Below are 15,980 nucleotides of genomic sequence, written 5' to 3'. Positions count from 1 at the left end.
TTGCAGAAAAAATCAAAACACACCTATAGCTTGACTTGAATTCCTCTGATGTGCACTAGTGGTGAGAGACAGATTGTGAAGTGTGTATGGTGGCTGTATTTTCCAGTGTTTGGAGTCCTTACCTGGGTCCTTTTGAAGTTCAGGACTGGAGGTTTGCTTGGAGATGTGTGTCTTTCTTGAGGCAGCCATCCTAGCAAGCCTCCTGTTGTCTTACTGAGGAGCTGTGCTTTGTGCCCCAGCTGAACTAGTTTAGTTCTTACATCCTTAGGACTGTAGCAGGGTTACCAGTGTAACAGAGATCCTGTGACTGCATACAAAGTCCTTAGGCTCTGACAAACTTTGCTGCAGCAGTTTAAGATGTTCATGCACCGGAATCTGTATTTTCACTAGACATCGGTGCCCCTGTGGCACAGTTGATCTGAACTGACCTAAAACTGTTTCTGTGTCTCTGCTGCCCCTCCATGGAGCCTGATGTCTTAATATCAGTTGCTGCTGAAGGTGAGTTTGATCTGGACATAACACCAGAAAATGTGGCACAGACAGCGTTTCCTTCCACAGACTTTTGTTTTCAGTGTGATTGTGTCTAGAAGAGGAAAATGCAGCACATGATAGAGATTAAGGTGTAGAGCATAGTAGTAGCTTAAACTACTTGGTTAAGTGTTTGATCAACTTGGTGTGTCCTGGCTTTCTAAGCCCAGTGTGGTGTAACTTGTTTTGAGTGGACTGGATGCAGTTAATTACAGCACATCCGGAGTTTGTCACTTACTCTGCATGTGTGGGTTGTAAATATGTTGTGCAGTGTAGGGCTACATCTCCAAACTGCCTCCGAGGAGAGTATTTTGGCAATAGCATTTTGCTGATAGCCACAAATATGCTGCAGTCTGTACTGAAGGGAAAAAACAACTGTAGGTTCAAGATTGAGCATCTTGAGTTGGATGGAAAGGACGAATAGGCAAAAGTGTCCCTGCTAAAGACTTCCATTACTTCAGTCCGTATTAATTGTGTTGGGTTTTTTTTCAGGGATTCCAGCTCTGCTGTAGTCTAATGATAGTAGTTGTTCTTGTCTGTCCTGATGACGATGATGCAGTTTTTGTTTCTAACTCAGGAATCTTCCTTTAGAGGCCTTACCATACCTCTGTATGGTAGAGATGGTGTGAGACCGCATTCCCTGTATACGTCTTAAATCTCATATGTTTGTTTATACTACTGTACTGCCTGGGGATTTCTTCTGCTTTGAGGTAACTGTAATGTATAGGATAACATAGGTAGTTCAGGGAGCAGGAAGGGATCCCAGGCTTTGTTCTGGCTTTTGTAGTTTTGCATTAAGCTACGATGTCAGGTTCCCTTTCTGTTGTTTTAACCTTTGTGCAAAGCATCTTGTATTTTTGGATTGTGTAATGATGTGCTCCTAATAGGAGATGAGTGTGAATGGAAGCAAACTTTTAGTTCTTTCCTTAGAGAACTCTTTGAACAGCTCTGTAGTAAAGAAGACTTGAAACACATACTGTTTCCTAATGGATTTTATGACTTTTAAGTAGTTCTGTGGAAGATGCTGTGAAATGAGAGCTTTGGGACATGACTAGAAGGTGAACCTGCTAAGGGTCAAGGAAAAACTGTGTGCTACAGAGGTGTCTGTCAAATGTAGGCATTTCTGAGGGTCAAGCATCAATTCTGGATGCTGCCCTTTCTGAATATAACCTTTCAGTATTTCAGATGTGTTTAGGAAAATGAAAATGTAGTCCAAAATTTGCAAATTCTTATATTCAGCTTAAGCTCCTTGCTTGGAAACAATGTCTTTTGCATGTTACCAGGACAGGTTCTGTTTCTTAGTTTGCCTGTGTGTAACAGGCAAAGAAAAGTTCTCTACTTAGAAAATATGTTAGAAATGTTAATAAATGTTCTAGTAAAAAGTGGAAACAAATTCTTAGTCAAAGACTGACTTCACAAAACTGTGATACTTTCTTTCTGTGGCCTGGCTAGGAAATAGCCAAGAATATTCTGAGGACAGAAATGAATTTTCAGTTTACAAACAAGTGTTTTTTTTTGTAGGATTTTTTGTTACCTGCTCTTACACAGATCAGTGTCTATACACTTTTTTTTTTCTAATGGGACGTTTTGTAATAGTTGTTCCAACTTCACCCAGACAATAAAATGCCTCTGTTTCTAATATTAAACTCAACAAAGCCATCTTTCTAGGCTAATTTAATTATCACTGAAGTAAAAACATGGCAAAGCAAGCAAGTGCAGTGAGTTCTGCCTTGGTAGCAGGGCAGGAGAGCACTTTTGGTAAAAGGATTACCATTGCATTTCTGCAAACCTTACTCCATTACTTCAGTTGTTGCCTTTGCTGTGCCATTTCTTTTCCTCTCTGGCCCCTCACCCCTTTACATGATGTGCTCTGCTCACATTAGGAATTAGAGCCATACTTCAATTTTTAGTTTTTACTCTATTTACGGCTTGTACTGAAGACAGCGCAGTGAAATTCACTGCAGTCATCGGCAAGTTTATCCTGGTGGCCTCCAGGGTGCAGAGCAGACAAAGGGACCCAGCAGAGTAATAAAAGGACCAGCTGCTCCTCTTGGGTCTGTTTTTGTTCTAAGTCTCTATCAGGCAGCTGAGAGCCTTTCTGGTGATTCTGATAAGTTTAGAATGGAGGTGCATGCCAAATATTCAAGTTGAAGAGCGAGAAAAGACTGACAGAGAAGATAGCAATGCAAAAGGAGATCTAGAAACTCCAGAAACAGCACCCTCTGCCTTGCAGAAATGCTAGTTGGCTGTTAATCTTCTGTGCTTTGATGATAAATCTTAACAGTTCATTACTTGAATTGTAATGTACGCATTTCTTAATTATGAATGGTGATTTAGAAATCCTTTCGTCACTCACTATCTATGAAAACTTGGATTTTCTCCCTTCAGTTAAGTCGTAGGTAGCATGTAGGGAGAATGAAAAAAGAAAGGGGGGGGGAGGGTGCAGGTTGCATTACACACTTTTGCAGAATTATGCATTAAAAAATGTAACAAAAGCAATTTTTTTCATTTTCCCTGAAATGTGAGCTGTTCGAGGGAAAATCTGAAATGTTACTTCTCAAAAAAAAGATGTTTGAGGGAAGAAATACTAGTTATTTCGTTGTGAATTTTGCTGCTTTTTCTTAGTATGAATTACTTTTCCTTACATTTCAAAATACTTTTCAATAGAGAAGTCTTGTTCCTGTGACAGAGATGTGAAAAATTGAGGTTAAAAATGAAGTGATTTGGTCACCCTGGCATACCAGTGAGGCAATCAAGAGAAAAGCCTCTGCTTTCTGCAGTAGTGCAGGAATACAGGCATGACACATCTTTCATGTACAATCTTATACAATATAGATTTCCGTACATTTCTAATTCATGTGAAGCACCTTTGTGACTGATTCAATTTATGTCCTTTTTAACTTGTGCTTTCTCGCTTCCTTTTTTCATCTCTGTTGCATTCCTTTCAAGACTTTGATTATTTTAATTTCCTCTACTTCCAAAAGTATTTCCCTTTCTGTTTGTAATTGTCCTCACCATAACAGTATCAGACATCATCTAGGAGTGAACTGGGGGAGGCATTGTATGTATGCACGTTTACTCTTGTGCTTTCATTACTTCCCTGCAGAGTTTCATGAGCAGAGTCAGAGAAGGTGGAAGCTTTTTTTTTTTTTTTCTGATGAAAATTTTCTTATTTACTCTTCAGAGAAGACAGTCAAAGAAGATATCTTGCATTTGGATCAGATAGGGCTTGCTATGGCCCTTGGAAGAGTTAAACTTCATTTAACACAAAAGAATGTGCTTTCATGCAAATACCTTGTCTGTCCAAATGAAATGACCAAGTTAAGCTAGTTTTCTTGGTCCTTGCCAACTGTGGCCATGAAAAAGCTATGTTTTTGAGGTGTCAGAAGGCTCATGGCAACATAGACCAGACAAGTTGTCTGCTGAGAGATAAACCTTTGGGCAGTAAGGTGTTTTATAGCCATTCTTACCAGAGGTGGACACAAAGGTAAGGTGGGATAGACGTAACGTGCTTTAAGACTGTCTTTGCTCATAGTGGGAGTCAAAGCGAGTCCCACGTTATGCAATTACTGCCTGCACATTATTCTCTTACCCTTCCCTGCCTGTTGTCTTCTATATGCATATGTGGTAACCACTGTTCTATTTGCATTTGTAGACTATGCAAGTATGGGTTGTATGAATTAATATTAAAAAAAACACCACAAAAACAACGAAAGACCACGCTTAAAAAAAAAAAAAGTATTTGAAATAACTGTATGAATTTAATGTTAGGTAAAGCAGAAGATAATAAAAGGAGCCACAGGGGGTATAAAAAGAGGAAGAAAGTGGAAGACAAGACTAGTCAGAGAGATGGTAAATTTTAAATGTTTACTTGTAATACTAAGAATTAGCAAATATTGAATATTTTTCAGTTTTCTTTTCCCATCCTTTTAATTGTGTAGCCAGTTCCTTATACTGAAGGACTTGCCATATAAATACTGAAGTACAAACATTATTGAAAGTAATTCAAATACAGATCAAAGGTTTAAAAAATAAAATTCTGCACCCAGAGATAAGGAACTGTGTTTTCTTTTTATTGTGTTCACATAATCCTTCCTCCCCCTTCCCCCCCCCCCCCTTTTTTAATGCCTCTTCTTATTTTTCCTTTTTTTTTTTTCCCTTCCCTTTTGGAAACCTTGCAGCATTGTGCCACTGCATATCCTTTCTAAAAATACTGAGATGGAAAACCCTTCCCTGAACTTAATTAGCTATTGATAGATGAATGCATAGATCTGTCAAACAACTTCATTTGCATTGTAGCAAGGCTTGGACGGCTTAGCTTGCCGAGAGGTGTCCCACTGAGCAATGTAGAGCTGCTCTGACACAAAGGAAGAGACTGTTTTTTCCCTCTGAGTTAGCCATATAAATGAGAAAGATGATAAATGGAAGAAAAAAGTGTTACTCGTAAAATATGAGTTGGGAACTGAGGCAGTGGGTGCCATTTGGCATGTTCCTTTCAGCGCCAGAGCGTGTTTAAACAGGCAGCGGTCAGTAATTGCTCTCTGTATTACAACTGCAGGTTTGCAGTGCACATATTTGTTGTGCTGTGTGATGAACTCTATTGATGAACCAATCCAGGTTAAAAATAGCTGCCAGTGAAAGAGTAATAATGTTGAAGCTGCCAGTGTCAGCAAAAGAAATGCTTGCCAAAGTATACATACACTGAGGAGAAATTGTGTTTGCCAGAATCATGCTATGGCAGAATTGAGAACTGAATTGGGTTTCGAATTCTAGTTTGGTGTCCTGACGGGCAGTTTTAATGTACTTAATGGATTTTAAAAAATACATTGAGAGCTGTGCTGCAGTACTGCAAGTGGAGCTTGCCTACTATGTGTACGAAGAATGAACTTGAGAAGGGAAGCCTTGAGGACAAAGTAGAAATACTGAGAAATTCAGATTTGTATTTGTAGTTCAAAAGTGACTAAATTTTATTTATGAAGCTGTGCTGCCTGTTTATCCTCTGCCTTTGCTCATTGTTTCTCTTGTGCTGCTTGCTGCTAATGCAAATATATGCAAGATTAGGCAAATCCTGGCAGACAGTAGATGAGAAGGCAGAAAGGCTTTGCCAGGAGAGTAATTAGTCTCATTTTTGTTCTTTCATTTTATCTGTTATTAGATGTTTTTCTTTTCCTGTTTCTGAGGAGAAATCATTTGGCAGACAGCTAGATTGCAAGCCATTCCTGTGCCCACTGTGACTAGTAGAGCAGGCAAGGTAGCATTTTTTTACTTAAGTGCATTGTTAATGAGCTGGAGATCACAGAGTAATAACTGCAACATCAATTTTAGAAGGGACATCTTTAGAAATTTCTGTAATTAAAAGTACTGCTTTTTTCTTCTTGCTTTAGAATACGAGAAATAGCTTTCAACACTCAGATTTATTTTCTGCGTAGCAGCAGCAATGCAGGGTGTAATTCATACTTTCTCTTTTTTTTTTTTAACCTCCTCAAACAGTCCATTTGCTTCTGCAATTCCCAGCTGCTCATTCCTGTTCTGTACCACTCCTTTCACTGTTCTGTACTGCTCCTTTCACTATTTTGTGGGACCACTTCAGTGGCCTGGATTGAAAACCAAACTTCTTCAAAAACAAAAAAACAACAACAACAAAAGAAACTTGATTTCTCGCCCTTGGTGCTCATTTATTTCTAACATAAAGAGGACCCCAGGACTGTCTTGTTTTTGTGCTAGGTGTGTATCACAACTTCCTATGTGTAATACTGCTAATAAAATACCAAGAAATCAGTTATTTTTCCTTCAGAATGGTCACCACATCTAACCATATTGACGTGCAAATGCCTGTGAAGGCAGAGTGCAGGATAGGAATAAAGGCACTGAAGCACTGGGAGAGGGCTGAAAAACTATCTGCTAGACCGCAAGGGAAGGTGTGAGAGCCTTTGGAGTTGGTTAGTTGGTATTTTGTGTTTGTTTGTTTGTTCTTGTCCAGAAAAGTCTCTGTTCAATGCTGAGCAGTTTCTTTAAATGAAAATGTTCTGGGGGTTTGATGTGTCTTCCCGTGTACTTTTAAGTGGGATCAGATTATTAGGTTTCCAGGCTGACATCTGAGTAAAGATTTTTGTCTTATGTCCTATGTAAGTGGCAGTTTGTGGTTAAATTGGTATTGAAAGGTGAAATCCTAGAGCTTTGGCAGCTGGGAAACTAAGGAGGAAATACTTATGTACTGAAAAGATAAGAGAAAGGTTGTTCTGTTACCTCAGTTTACTACTCCATATCCGTTTGAAATACCAAGCCTTGCTGCATAGTCTACAGCAACCCGAATGTTTGAAAAAGAAGCTTGAATCCTCTGCTTTGTTTTGTTTTCTTCTCTAATGGAAGATGCCAGCGATGGTGGACGATCCTACAAAACAGTTTTGGATCGCTGGAGGGAGTCACTTCTTTCTTCTACCAGCTTGTCTCAAGTCTTCCTTCATCTGTCTACATTGGATCGAAGTGTCATCTGGTCAAAGTCCATCCTCAACGCCCGCTGTAAAGTATGTCGAAAGAAAGGTGATGCAGAAAGCATGGTGCTGTGTGATGGCTGTGATCGAGGCTATCATACCTACTGTATCAGGCCCAAGCTTAAGGTATCTGAGGAAAAATAAGTGCTTCCTTTTCACATAAAATTGGCATCGTTCTTACAGCTAATGGTGTCTTGCTAATGCTTTTTTCTTCTGTTTCTAGATCATTCCTGAAGGAGACTGGTTTTGTCCGGAGTGCCGACCAAAGCAGCGCTCTAGACGCCTTTCCTCCAGACAGAGACCATCTGTGGAAAGTGATGAAGAGATGGCTGAGCGAATAGAAGGGGAGGAAGAGGCAAGCTACGATGAAATGAGACAAAGTGAGGAAGAGGATTATGAAGAAGAACATGAAGAGGAAGATGAATCTCAGGAGGAAGAAGACATGAGGTAAACAGGCATCCATAGGAGTGATTTCCTACTGGAATAGTGTCTTGACTGTCAGGTGAAGTAATTTTTCAAATAAGCAAGTCATGAAAATCTGATGCTGAGTGGGGAAGGAAGCTAGTTGTCAATTGGGCTCTTACTGGTGGGGTTTAAAAAGAAAGAAAGCTAGCTCCAATGGACTTAGAGTTGCTTTTCTGGATTAAAATTCCACCTTTGGGTGTGCAGGTGAGGGATGGCTCTCACAGTTGGAGTTGTGTATGGCTGCTGTTTGAATGTATGGCGGAGAGAGTTTCAAACATTAAAGATTTTCTGGAGAAAATCTGGGGTGTGTCAGTCAATTTGAACTTATGGGGGCTTCATGCATTCAGTAAGTATGAGAACATTACGGAAGACAAAGTATCCAAGATAAGGACTGAGGATTTCTGCAGTAGCTGATTTTTATTTTCTTTTAAGTTAAAAAACACCCAAGTAAATCAATGTGGTAATTCCTGTAATGTGATAGATTTGATGTACAGTAGGGATGTAAAAAAACTGAAGGGAACTTTTGATACGAGAGTACTTTTTTCAGTACAGTCATTTGAATTGACTGAAACAAAACCTCAATACAGCTTCAAATTCGAATTGCATCTTCTTGAGGATTAAATTTGTCTCTGGGATCTTTCTGTTCTCCTTTAATGGCTGGAGTGGCGTAAATATTAGTTACAGACTCTGACTACAGCTTAACTTGTATTTGCAGCTTTTTAGAACTGTGGTTTATTTCTTAGCTAATAATGTTCAAAACTCCTAGTAGTTAGGAATGAGTATCCAGTTTAAGAAAATGGTGGTGTCCAGATAATACATTCACTTTGCACCAGCTGCAAGGGCGATCAAAATTCTGATAATTTCTTTAATGTGTTGCACATAATTTTTAATTAAATGAATTCAGAGCAGTGTTTAAAAGACGGGTAGTGGGGTGACTGCATCAGTGAAAGCCTGTTGCCTGCTAGCCTTGGATTGTTGGGTTTTTTTAAATGCTGAATTAGAAAACTAAGAAAAGAAGAGGAGAATGGAATCTTGGGATAAATACAACAATAATGATAATATTATTTATTTATTTATTTATTTAGCCCTTCAAAGCACGGAAGACCACAGGTAAAGTTCCCATTAAAAATGAGAGCAGCCAAACTCAACAATCCTTTTTCAAGTCGGAACATCCAGCGTCAGGCAAGATACGCTTCCCGGAGTCAGCAAAATACACCTAAGCAAGCAGGATCTTCATCTAGAGTGACCAGAAGGGGGTTAAGGAAGGTAAAATCAGCCCCTCCATCAGTGACAAAACCTACTTTAAGACTTAGCAGCCGGACCACTCGTCAGAGCCAAAGTTCATTACAAGCAGACGTATTCGTGGAGTTACTCAGTCCTCGAAGACGACGAAGAGGAAGAAAGAATGCTGATAACACACTGGAAAATAGTCCTGATTCTCTTGGATTTAGAATCGTTGATTCTACAGACTCTAATGAACGGGTTAGAAAATACCCAGTTGCTGCTCCAAAGCTTTCTCTTCCTGTTAGTGAGCCCAAGAGAAGAGGCAGGAAACGACAATCCACAGGTTAGAGAAATGTCTCAGTCCAGAATGAAAACAAAATTCACTTGATTGCTAAAACTGTGGTAGAGCAAAGAAAACCAGCAGTAGTGAGAAATAATGGTTGAAGGCATTTTTGTCACTTACAACAAAACATTCCCTTCTTTTACATTGACAGAGGGGAACATGAAAAAATGTCTGGTAATTTAAAGAACAAATATGTCATTTGCCAAGAAGTTACACATGTTTGAAACTTTGTATTTGCACATAACACAGAACATGGTATACAGCAAATCTGAAAGTTGCATGCATTCCTGAAATCATGTGAATATCTTCTTAGAGTTTGTATGCTTTTATTAAATGTGGGTAAGGTAGTGACATTAGGAATATACAGATATAACAAGAAACTGCTATGAGACAACAAATGTCATCTTTCTGGTACAGGACCAACAGTGTCCTTGCTTGTTAAGCTAATACCAGGTATTTGATTGCACAGAAGTGCTTGAAAAGCTGCAGTACCTTTTACAGACCAAAATGATGTAGTGTGAGACTGAGGAGTGTAAAACAGCTTGCACTCTAGTGCGGCTGCCTTGTATTCTACACCATTTCTATCCTTCACCACTGGGAGTTTCTGGGCTTATCCTGTGTAACTATCCTGATGACTACTTTTGAAAACATAAAACCTGACTGAACAGAGTTTTTGTGAAAGTAAGTTATGAACAGGTGGCTTCTTCTGTTTTTCCTCTAATAAGGCATTTCTCGAAGTGTTTAACAAATCGTTTTAAAATTGAAATCAGTGGAAAAAGTCCTTTCAAAATTAGTGCGATGAATTAAAAAGGAACCCAGGAAAGTCCTGGTGCTTAGCATTTTATTCAGGAGAAAGAGACGTTTAGTGGTTAATAGCAAGACTGTAACCTAGTTAATTCCTGAAGCCAAACTGCAAAAGTTTTGCCCTGAAACTGTTACGTTGGTGGTTTCAGTACCCAACGTCTCCCAAAGCAGGAGCTGTTAGCTTTTCAGGCAGGAAACTGCTATTGAATATTTCAGTAGAAACATTCTTTTTCGAAGTACAACTGTAGCACAGAAGGGAAGTTAAGGTTTGCTGTTGTGCTAGACAGAAGTCTAAGGATTAAATGATCCTCTTTCTTTAAATTTCTTTCCAGGATTTTGTAACTTAAATGTGGATTATGTTTGTTTCTCTCCTGGTGTAACATGGCTGTTCGTGGGATCTGCCCCTGCTTAAAGTGGGTAGGGTGTAGGATGAGGCAGCCAAGCAGGAGGGAAAACCTGTATATCTTACCTCCATCTCCTGTGACGCAGAGACTGAAGCTCTGTTTGGCAGTGCATCTTCTTGTGTGCCAAATCCTCTTCCTTTTTTTTTTTTTTTTTCCCTTTTACTACAAGATAATGTTTCACTTTGTTTTGATTTTTACTGGTTGCACTTTTATTTTCATCTGGTGAGGTGTGTTTTTGTTTTTTTCCTCACAGAATCATCTCCTCAGACCTCATTGAACAGGAGAAGTTCAGGACGTCAGGGAGGAGTCCATGAACTCTCAGCATTTGAACAACTTGTTGTGGAACTGGTACGACACGATGACAGCTGGCCTTTTATGAAACTGGTTTCCAAAATCCAGGTAACTGATAGAACTGTAGAAGTAATGATAACATTTGACAGTCTTATTTGCTGTCAGTAAAACTTGGACTTCATAGCGTTGCCCAAGCAGGGAGGTGCAGTGGCATTCAGGAAAACTCTCATCCTTCAGCTCAAATAGCTGGTGCAAGGAATTTTTGGAATGACATGATACTGTGCAAATTTTTAAGTATGCTTGATATGAAGAGTTTAAAATGTGAAATGGTTTGGCTTGAAAAAACAAACAGAGCAGTGCATTGCTATGGGTAAGCTTTATGATTATAAACTAATACATGCTCAATTGTGCAAAGATATTTTCAGAACATGCCTGCAGTAAAATAACAAGGTAGGAACAGCTTCATACTGACGTTAATTATAATGCAGTAAAAAGGTAATTCCTTAGCTGAGTTCTTAATTTAACTTCCTTCTCATTTAGACTTGACAGTAAAGTAGATACAAGCATCTAAAGCAGCATTTACTTAGCGTATCTCAATGAAGGTTCCCAAAGCACGTCTGCTTTTCTGCAGATTGCACTGGCTTGTCAATTGCTTGTCACTGCTGGATCTATTCAACCTTAACGAAGTGCCAGTCCTCTTCAGCCTCTCTGGAGCAACTCTGTGCTGACAGCAGCCATAGTCATTTTTCAGGAGCTAGTGCTCAGTGTTTATTAAAATTAACAGTAGTAACTGGTAAATGAAGAATTGAAACTTGAGTTGCAAATGTTGGGGAGCTGGAAGGCTTTTAATATATCTGGACAAAAAGAACGATTTTCAAATATGAATGAAAGATGCAGGAGCAGAGGAGAGGATTTTGAATGAATTCCAGACAAGTGTCTGGCTGTTAGAGTAGTGGAATTGCATTGGGAAGTGTGAGAGTGGTTGAATGCAAGGAAGCTTCTGAAGGAGGAGGGATGGGGAATTCAACTTAATTCAGATATTGAGAAGAAAATGCTGAAGTTTGGTGCATTCATATTTGCCTGAATAAATTGCTAAAGGGTAATTCAGACTGTTTAGGAAGAAAAATTCATGAGTGTCCTACATTTTCTTCATCATGCTGGAAGTCTTGGGTTTAATTTCTCACTGCGTTTGGAACACCATGGAAAGTATATCAACTTATGAGTGCCCAGCAAGCCAGAAAGAGAAAATTCCATTTCTTTTTGTTTTAATGTAAACAGCATTCCAAGAGGGAAAGGAATGAAAAACTTGCTCTTCTAATTCTGTTTTTGTACTGATTCTTCCACCACCTCTGCTCGTTTGCAAGTTGTACTCAATATGGTAAAGTTTCAGGCAATAATAAAGAACTTGGTTTTAAAATATTTTCAGTGATACATGGGGGGATGTTTGTTCTTGTAACGAAGTCAAATCCAGAACAGATTGTGCTTTTAAGAAGATACTGCTGTTGTTCCCCCCCTCCCCACACTCTGTGGGTAAAACAGAGGCACTGTAAGCTCAGTGCTTGTTTGGAATTGAGAATCTGTGATCCAAATGATCAGTACCCTTAAGGGTTAAGCAGCCCATTTTGTCCTTTAGCATTTATCTCACAACTGCTGGTCTGAGTGGCACTATATCTCTTGTACTTGCACTCTGCATCCTGCTTGATACTGAAAGGTTCACTCCCGTCTTCTCAACTAAATGAAATTTCAAGGAAGACTGCAAAAAGGTGAACGGTAGTGGAGCAGAAGTGGCCCTTACTCACGATTAAGGGACTCTTAATATTGTAATATGTTACAGGAAAATGAAAGTTTTAAAATCTGGGAAATCATTTGTCTCAACCAATGGGAGTAGCATTAATACCATGCTGTTTATCTAGTCATGCAGTTTTGGATCTTACAGTTGTTTGCAAAGTATTGAGGATTAAATTTATGTGTTGATTTACTGGCTGTTTGTTGTGATTGCAATGATAGGAAAAGAAATGGAAAAGCAATATCTGCACACTGATATTAAGATCAGGAGAGAGAGGTGGTTCCTTAAACTCCTCTGTTTGTTCAAAATCAAAATGCTTTCTGCTAATGCATGACTTTTTTCTTCTTTTTCTTTCAATGTAAGTAGAACTTAAGCTTCCATTTGTTTTGTAGGAATAAAATTCTTTACTTTTTTTTTAAAGGTACCAGACTATTATGATATCATCAAAAAACCTATTGCCTTAAATATAATTCGTGAAAAGGTGAATAAATGTGAATACAAGCTAGCATGTAAGTATCACGCATTGAAAGAGGTAATGAACCCTGTTCTCTCTGCAGAATAAATTCTCATCCTAAAATAAAGCTGTGTCAGGATTTGAAGCTGAAATCGTTTGGGTTTTTTGAAAGAGCTTTTACTGATCTGTTTTTAACAAGTGTTACATCTTTAACTACCAAAGTGTGTGATGTGCAGATGGATAAAAAATGAGCTGCTGAGATGCTGCAGGTAATTTCTGAAGCTTTTGATGTCAGTGTGTGACATGGATGCAATATTTGGAAAAGCTTCAGTTGTTACTGCCTGATTTGTAAGCTTTCTGTCAATTATCGTGGGAGTTTTAGGAATGTTTACACGGCACTTTGCTAATACATGGTACATATTTGATGCATGTGTAAAGACATCTGTGTTGGGAACTCTGCTCGTTCAGTGGTGTCGTACTCCTTGATCATACTGCTGTCTGATGATGTGAGACGCACTAAGTTCATTTATTTACTTTTTTATTTACTAGCGGAGTTCATTGAAGACATTGAGTTGATGTTTTCAAACTGCTTTGAATACAACCCTCGTAACACAAGTGAAGCAAAAGCTGGAACTAGACTTCAGGCTTTTTTCCACATCCAGGCTCAAAAGCTGGGACTTCCTATCACATCTGGTAATGTGGACCATGCCGCTCCTGTGGCCAAGAAGTCACGAATCTAACCTCTGCCTTCCAAAGGATTTTTTGAGGGAATCTGCTATGTTCATGAAATGAAATGTTAAATCATGCAGTCATCATACCTGTATAAAGCAATAACAACTGTTTAACCACCTTGAAGCGTGGCCTGCACTATATTCTCAATGTAATATTAAGCACTCAGGAGAACGTAGGAAAGATTACCTTTGCTACAGTTTTATTCAGTGTCTAATAATTTTGATAGCTGTACTGGATACAGTACTGGTTTACAGAGGTTTTGTACATTTTTAATACATTCATGTGTCCAAATATCTTCTAGAAATGCGTTGTTTTTTTTCCTGCACCAAATGATCTTGTTTCATCCTCTAGATATTGTAAGAGCTGTGGTATTGAGGGCTTTATCAACTCAGATAAAATCTTCTGCTGTAGCGCAGTTGAAGAAACTGTGTATGTTTAAAACTCATTTGAGCATATCTTCTCGACACTACACATGAATGAGTACAATGAGCATATCTTATAAGTACTGTACCAGTGCTGGCTGGAGGTATTCAGTCCGAGTTTATTAAGTAGATATTTATTTAGCATTCAAAGTAATTTGTGAATTTGTTTTGTATTTATAAAATTTGTACTGGGGATTAAAAACAAAACAACAACAAAAAAAAGAGTTCCATAACTTTTTAAATTTCTGCCTGTGTTTTTTGTTTATCCCCTCTAACTTCTTGATGATCAATCAATAAATCCCTTCCCCTCTCCCTGGCAGTTCTTCTAGCAATGAGTAAATTTACAGGACTGTATTATAAGTTTCTATGTACAACTTTCAAAGTGTACAAATAAAATGACACATTTTTCAAAGTACTTTGAGTTTCTGACACTTATTTTTTGGGCATACTGCTCTGCCACCACTGATTTACTTGGACACATTGCTGGAGAGAACACAGAAGAATTTGGTTTTGGCATGAGTATCCTACTGAGCATTTTCAGCAGATGCAGCCACTGTGATACCTGCTCTCTGTCCATTGCAAATGTTTCTTGCTGTGTAAGTAACACAAGAAGAGGGTATATAAGCTGTATGATTCTTTAATTACAATCTTTATTCTAATGGTGTTAAACCTATTAAAGCATCCTTACTGTCCTTGGTAGCAATCTTTTTAACAGAATTTTGACTAAAAGTCCATGCAGCTATATCTAGAGAAAACTATGGAGCAGAGACTGGGGGGTGGGAGTGAAGAGGTTGGGAAAAACCAAGAGGTAAGGTTTGCTGCTGCAGCTTTTCTGCCTGTGTTTGCGCTAGTTTGTCTTGTAGCAATGAGACCTGTATGTGTAGACAACTACTTGCTATGCAGTTGTGGGTTTTCTCTGCCTGGAGTGCTTACTTTGCCTGAGAGATGGCAACAACAGGCATGTTCTTGAGTTCTTGAGTCTGGAGTATGGATGGTGATAGGGGACCGATTTGAAGGGGGTTTTTTGTTTGGTTGGTTGGTTTTGAAGTATGAGAATTGCGCATTTTAAAATGCCTGTTAATACTTGAGAGTTGATACATGAGCTGCTCCTTTTTCCTAGCTGGCATCTCTTGCTACTGGATCAAAGAAGCATTTCTTGTTCCATAAAGGTTTTGGCCCTTCCTGTCCCAGAGCGCTGAACACAATAAGGAACAGAGCAGCAGCAGACTTGTCTGCAGGCTGGGCGATTGTACTGGGTGTCCCTGCATCTGTCTAGTCCCAAGAGGATGCAGTGGTATTGACCAGCAGGTTGCACAAACAGTTGTGTGAGTTCTTGTCTGCATGAATAGTGCCCATTGACTTGAATGCGAATACTTTGGGGGGCACAGGGAGCTGGACGTGCTGTGACAGATGCAATTTAAACTGTCACTGTCCCCAACCTACTCTCAGCTGTTCATTCCTATCGGTCTTTCTGCAGGGCTGTTTCCTTCAAATAGCTTCCCCTTAGCACCACAAGTAGAATTTTAAGTTTGTGTAAAGTGAATGGGAGCATAACTTCAGTTTATGTCAGAGTTGTTTGTATACTTGTGTCAAAATTACCCATTTTCCCCTGAGTTTGCAAACCTAAGGCCTTTGCTAAACTTACTGACAGCAAAACAGGGAAAAATTCCCACTTCTCTGAGCAGCTGTGCTTAAAACATTTGAATGTGCTGTGTGTGCAATGCAGACCTGACTGTCTGTGGTGCAGTGGTGCTCATGGAGCTTACTCACCTCTTCTGGTGGCTGCTGTGTGCTCAGCCACACAGGAAAAGCAGGTATGTTTCATCCCTGTTACTTCTCTCACAGTGGATTGCCTTGAGGTGGTGCTTTTGTTACTGCTTTTTGATGCTCCGCTTATACTTCTTCTGATTTGTCAGGAATTCTTTTTATGACTGTTTATTTCCCCCTGCTCCCTTGGAGAAAGGGGAATTGTTTCATGTCTCCTTCACCGAGGGGCTGAGATTTCATGCTCCTTGTACTCTTCTTTACCCCAGCAC

The 15,980-nt window shown here is 39.2% G+C and overlaps 1 protein-coding gene across 4 annotated transcripts in view; it reads left to right on the top strand.

Moving 5' to 3' along the window:
* Positions 1-14,359, top strand: part of BAZ1A (bromodomain adjacent to zinc finger domain 1A) — a 54,186-nt gene extending 39,827 nt beyond the window's left edge. For 2 of the 4 annotated variants that reach the window (XM_015287650.4, XM_040701949.2), the window contains 7 exons: positions 4,300-4,380; positions 6,898-7,145; positions 7,243-7,466; positions 8,570-9,051; positions 10,513-10,658; positions 12,758-12,845; positions 13,340-14,359. In XM_015287650.4, coding sequence (XP_015143136.2) covers positions 4,300-4,380; positions 6,898-7,145; positions 7,243-7,466; positions 8,570-9,051; positions 10,513-10,658; positions 12,758-12,845; positions 13,340-13,530 — 1,460 coding nt within the window. In that variant the 3' untranslated portion in view covers positions 13,531-14,359. The remainder of the gene's footprint in view (positions 1-4,299; positions 4,381-6,897; positions 7,146-7,242; positions 7,467-8,569; positions 9,052-10,512; positions 10,659-12,757; positions 12,846-13,339) is intronic. The other 2 variants (XM_040701948.2, XM_015287651.4) reach the window with 1 other exon arrangement.
* The last annotated feature ends 1,621 nt before the right edge of the window (positions 14,360-15,980 follow it).

This window comes from Gallus gallus, chromosome 5 (genome assembly GCF_016699485.2).
Source record: "Gallus gallus isolate bGalGal1 chromosome 5, bGalGal1.mat.broiler.GRCg7b, whole genome shotgun sequence".
In the NCBI taxonomy this organism is placed as follows: Eukaryota; Metazoa; Chordata; class Aves; order Galliformes; family Phasianidae; genus Gallus; species Gallus gallus.
This window is presented reverse-complemented; position numbering and strand designations above follow the sequence as displayed.